Below are 6,000 nucleotides of genomic sequence, written 5' to 3' on the forward strand. Positions count from 1 at the left end.
TTTTACATTAGTCACGATTTTTAAGTTTGACTTCTGATTTTGTTCACTCACTGTTTCAGCTGTTTAGATTTAAAGTTTTTTCAAGCATTTTTTTATTAATTTAGCGAATACGGTCAATGTCAAAAAAGAAAAAAAACAAAAGGAACGGGATAAACTGATAAAGCCCTTCATTAAGTCTTTTTGAATTAGGTTATCAAATTTCATTAGAGCGTTTGCTAGCTGATATTATTATTAACTTATTACGCTTCAGATTAGAAGTTGAATTATGTAAAGGTTTAGAATTTTAAACTGCAACACTGAATTAGAACAATTTTTGAAACTTTGGAATTTTTTTGTCAGTTTCTCTCTCTTCTTTTAACTTTTTGTTTCAATCCTGATGAGTTTCAAGCACGTCAAGAGAACCTATTTTCCGGCATTCTGCCGGCTAAGTCATATCTGTCAGCTTACCTGACATGCGAAGAAAACATACACATCTGGCGACATTTCGTATGAAAAATTATGATTTTTCAAAAGTCAAGTCAAAAAAGCATTAAATTGATTTATTTCCAACTGTTACGGCCATGACCAAAAAGTTTTTCACAGAATACATGACAAGAATGTTTTTGACAAAATCAAGCGAGCAAAAATTTCTAAAACAGGAAAATGAAACTAAAACAAGAATAATTTTTGGTGATGTTATTTGCATAAAATAATAAAAAAGATCAATAAGGAGTTGAAAAGTTTTAAAGAAGAGTGTAATCATTATTTTGGAAAACAGCTCCTAAGGTCAATATGACCATAAAAGTAACCGTTCTGCTTCCCTTCACCCCGATGCTTTTAACCCCGCATATCTTAACCCCATCTCACTTAACCCCTATATCATTTAACCCAACTATGATTTCACACTAAGTAATTTCACACCAATAAGCAATTGACATTGCATGCACGTTTTCTCTTAATTAAGTTCATAACTTAATCCCACGTTTGGTTGTGATAGTTTCATATTTGGTCCCACGGGCCGCTGAGGCATTGCCATGGCTCGCGAGGCATGACCAAGTGATTATTTAACTAATTTAGTAGTCCTTATTATGTAAAACCGTAGAGAAACGATAGAAAGGTTACTTGATAGAGGGGCTAAATGATAGACGGCTGAATAAATCGGTGTTCCATTATAGGGGTCAAATAAATAGGGGTAAAAAAGTGAGACACCAACACTAACAGTTATGAAATTCTTGCCATGAAAACTCAATTTTCAGCCAATGCTTTCCGTTTTTGGAGAAAAAGTACAAATTGGTCAAATCAAATGCTAAAAAATACATCAAATTGTCAATTGACTTCACTCTTTTCCCAAGTTAATTGGTACAAAAAAAACAAATTTGCGACGAAATTTATATTGAATAAAGATTAAAATTTTATTGAATTTGTAAGGTTTTTACTTTTGATACAACACCTTTGTGAACTTTTCAAGATGAAACCTAAAGATTTTCAGTGAATTGTATATGTTTCGTAAATGAAATTCGTGTTTTGAGTTTCCGGCAAAAAAAATTACACGTCTGTCAATTTAAGTAATCAAAAATTACATCAAACTTTGACTTTAAGTAACTCAAATTTCGATTTAATTGCGATCATTTCTTCTTAGGATATAGCACATTAGTAAATACAGACTACTGAAACAAGGCCAATGAAAATCAGAAGAATGCGAAACTTGAACATCTTATTCTTTTAGTATCAGAAAATATCTTATAAACTCTATTACAACTAAAGATTTTCTGGTTTATAATAGAACTCTTTGAAAAGGTATACTGAGATCCAAAGCTTTTTGCGTAGAGCGATGTGAGCTATTATTAAAACTTTTTAAATTGCACATACAAATGAAAATGAATCTCCATAATCAAAGACAACATTTTGAAAGGTCTAAAATGAAAGATTTTCTATCAATCAAATTTAGAAAACATCACTTAAATTCAAAAAATGGTGAAGCTTGAACATGTTTTTAACTCTCTGTAACGAACTCCAAGGATGTCAAGAAGTAGCAATATAACAGAACTTTTTTTCCTCAGACAGAAAATTATGCACGTGTTGTTTACAACTTTATTTAGTATTTCATATTTGCAAAAGTTACTTTTTATTTTAAAAAAATATACAAACAATTATTGAATATAGACTATTGGAGAAATTCAGCTGGCAGATAAAATGTCAAAAGGTATGTTCCAAGTGCATTATGTCGCCAAATTGCAGCCCATTACAAACCTTGTAAATAACTCAAAATTTTTTAATGATAGTCTTTTTAAAATACTTGACAACTCTCTGACGTGTATGCCATTGTGTAGGTATATTGATGCATTCACAAAATTGTTCACAGACATTTTGAATAGTTTTTCAGAATGAAACTTAAAGATGGATAATTACATCTGTTTCAAAAATCAACACTTTTTGCCTTTACTTCAAAGGTGATGATTCCTTAACAAGTTTTTTTCGTGGTTAGCTTTATTATTTAACCGCTCGGCAGAATAGATATTGATAGCGAGATTATGGATAGGGAAAAAAATTATAACTAATTTTTAGAGCCTACACGGCAATTACTTTTCAAAATGTTTGCAAAATTTGCAAAGCTTCATTTTCTGACCTAAAGACATAGTCATCCATCAAAATTTTTTAAACAAAATGTGGGTACACACTCAAGGTCTCGCGAATTCTTATTCGAGTTACCATAAGTAAAAAAAAGTTCAAATGGTAATTTACTTTCACCCAATGACAAGAAAACTTTTTTTGTTCTGTTTTATCTCTTCTAAGCGTAGAAATCCTTCGGTACGATTCGTTAAAGACACGCAAGAATTCCAAACCGCGCCCTTTATTATATTTTTTGCAACCGCAACAAAAAACTTGCCCATACTAATTTCCGAATAAGCAAAATACACTATTTCTTCATTTTTAGAGGAAAAACAGACGATACTCACAATCTTTAGTTTATCGAGAATATGATAGTTGAAATTAATTTTACAAAAAAGTTAGCAACAATCGTACATGATTAATCCTGGTAAACTTCAGAACGTTGACGCAACTCGGGTCGAGGTTTTTGGGTAAATTTTTGTAAGAAATGCGGTGAATGCGGTGAATTTTTGTAAGAATTGCGATGATTGCGGTGAATGCGGTGAAAATAAATATTTCACCGCATTTCACCGCATTTCTTACAAAAATTCACCGCATCAACTCTTGTGGCAAAATAATGTAAGAAATGCGGTGAAGGCGGTGAATGCGGTGAAAAAAAATAATTCACCACATTTCACCGCATTTCTTACAAAAATTTACCGCGAAATTCACCGCATTTCTTACAAAAATTTACCGCAAATGATTTCCAAAGTTTACTCAATCTGATTTAAACTCACAAAAAATTTTAAATAAATGAGTGACAGTTGGCGCAGTGGACTAAGCAGTGGAAGACATGCTAGAGGTCAGAGGTTCGAACCTGTGTGGGGACAATTCTTTTTTGTAAGAATACTGAGAACGCGGTGAAAATAAATAATTCACCGCGATTCACCGCATTCACCGCAAAAAGATGTAAGAAATACGCGGTGAAAATTTTTTTTCACCACATTTCACCGCATTTCTTACGACAATTCACCGGCAAACCTCGACCCGGGAATGACTTAAATTTGATGAGCTGCCACTAAACATAAATTAGTCAAACAAGTAATTTAGAATTTATAGTTTTTCATGTTCTAATGCCTTATAAAAAGAAACTTTGAGTTGATTTATTACTTTCTAACTAACTTTCTCTGAATCTGTTGACTAAGCAAGTCTTCCCCGTGTGCTGGTCGCCCGAAACTGCTATTTTAAATTGCCGCGTCGAGCTCATTTCTAAGATGTCATCAATGAGTTCAATGAAAAGTTAAAAGGTTTTGTTCTGAGTTGTATGTTAATAAGTTCGGATGCCAAGAAAATAAAATTGGATCTGTTATTGTAAACAGTCAACAAAAATTATGTCCAGTAATCTGTCGACGATCTACTAAGTCAAGTTCATCGCTTAAATAGTATTACAGTGGACGCAAAGGCCAATTTGTATTAAATATACCAGTTAATTCATCGCTGTTTGTTGGAATTCTGTGACGACCTTAACTATATTTAGAAAAGGCTACCTTTATTGGTACTGTTGTGATGATACAGTTCAGCTTGAAACGCTATCAGCCGACGCAGATTTGAACTGAAGCTTGATTGAAAGCATCATTGAGCACAAAAATGGTCTACGAAAACTAATTTTTGTGGGAAAGAATTTGAAATCTGTCACTAAAATGGAAGAAAAGAAACAAATATAAACAAATGTCAGCTACAAAAAAAACAAATTCTGCTATTGGTTTGTTTCTATCGCCGTGTGATTCTTATCATTGCAAACGTCTACTGGTATCGGAATAAACTTATTTTCAAAGAAAGTGTCTGCCACTTAAAAACCAACAAGGAGCTGGCTCGATATTTTGTGCGTTTGCAAATAATGTTCCAACCCCGCTTAATCATCTTTTTGGCTTAATTCACTACCAAATGAAAGCAGTGATTTCAAAAATTCAATATAGTACAGAGTATCTCATGCTTTCAATCTAATACTTGATGGATTTCGCCATGCGGAGAGACTTGTGAACAAAACAAAATAATTGAAAAAAATGAATAAAAATGAAAATATCAGATTCTCAATTCAAATTGTATCCTATTCAAATCAAATTTCAAACTCGAGTAACTCTGCCTGATAAAAATATAGCTTGGGAAAAACCCGAAATTTAGACTTTCTGTTCTCGTATTAGATCTAATAACAGGGTGCAGATGTCACTTCACTGAGTGAGGTAAGTAGAGCATATTCAAAAATTATGCTCGCCAATGACTGAAAAATGCATATGTAATGCAGTCACAACTGACCTCAAGCCCACAATTGCAGTTGCGGAGTAGTAGAGGCTTCGGAAAATTTTTTCGTTTCGATTTTCGAATTTTTGACGAGTGATCAAGAGTTGGTTGCAAATAAATCCAGAAAATTGACGCACTAAACGAAATAATAGCTCCACAGATACTAAACTGCAACCAAAAAAATTGAATAAATTACAACCATCAACACTTTCTCTTCAATATGTGTTTCTGATAGTCGATAAAACATATGATGCAGTTTTAAACAAAGGGAGAACAAAACTGGAAAATGAACTCCATTTTGTGAAAAACTAGTATTATAAAAATTATTTAAACCAACAAACACTTGATTAAAAATTAAAGTACTAATAGCGATGTGAAAAGGAAATGAAAAACGAGCAGTCAAAAGGTGTTCAAAACGGAATATTCATTTATTAAAATTCTGAATCAATTGTAGTTATTGAGACTATAAGTTATGTTATTGAGACAAAGAACAACAAAAATGGGCAAAAAATCTCATTAGTTTCAGTAACAGTTATAGTTCAAAACTGATAAGATGGAAGCTAAAATCAGTAAACATATTGAATCATAGAACGTACACAGAAGAATCGAGAAAAGTTTGAAAACCGAAAATAATTATGGGAACAAGTAGTTTCGAAATCATGTAAGAATTCATGTATATATATATACATATATATATATATAATATATATATATATATATATTTATATATATATATATATATATATATATATATATATATATATATATCGTGTCCGGACAAAACAGTCCCAGACAAAACAGTCCCAGACAAAACAGTCCCAAATTGCAAAATATTCCCAGACAAAACAGTCCCAGACAAAATAGTCCCAAGAAACCAGACAAAACAGTCCCAGACAAAATAGTCCCAAATAAAATGTACCTAATGCCATTATATCCAATGTACTTTGAAATGTGCGTTCAATAATCCGACAACAAATTAGCAGTCGCTATTATCCGTATGTTTTTAACATACTTAATGGCCATGGCCATGCCTCAGGGGCCCGTGGGACTTGATATGAAACTATCACAACCGAACATGGGATTAAATTATCCGCTTGTTTAAATCATACGTGTGAGAGCTATTATAATGGGCCT

General features: G+C 32.4%; 1 protein-coding gene across 1 annotated transcript in view; it reads right to left on the reverse strand.

The window, feature by feature from the left end:
- The window catches only part of LOC142342976 (uncharacterized), a 34,523-nt gene extending 30,520 nt beyond the window's left edge, over positions 1-4,003 (reverse strand). The window contains exon 1 of the mRNA XM_075394658.1: positions 3,751-4,003. Within this exon, the coding sequence (XP_075250773.1) occupies positions 3,751-3,835 (85 nt within the window). The 5' untranslated portion in view covers positions 3,836-4,003. The remainder of the gene's footprint in view (positions 1-3,750) is intronic.
- Between the last annotated feature and the right edge of the window lie 1,997 nt (positions 4,004-6,000).

Source organism: Convolutriloba macropyga, chromosome 7 (assembly GCF_964194025.1).
Source record: "Convolutriloba macropyga chromosome 7, txConMacr16.3, whole genome shotgun sequence".
NCBI classification, from domain to species: Eukaryota; Metazoa; Xenacoelomorpha; order Acoela; family Convolutidae; genus Convolutriloba; species Convolutriloba macropyga.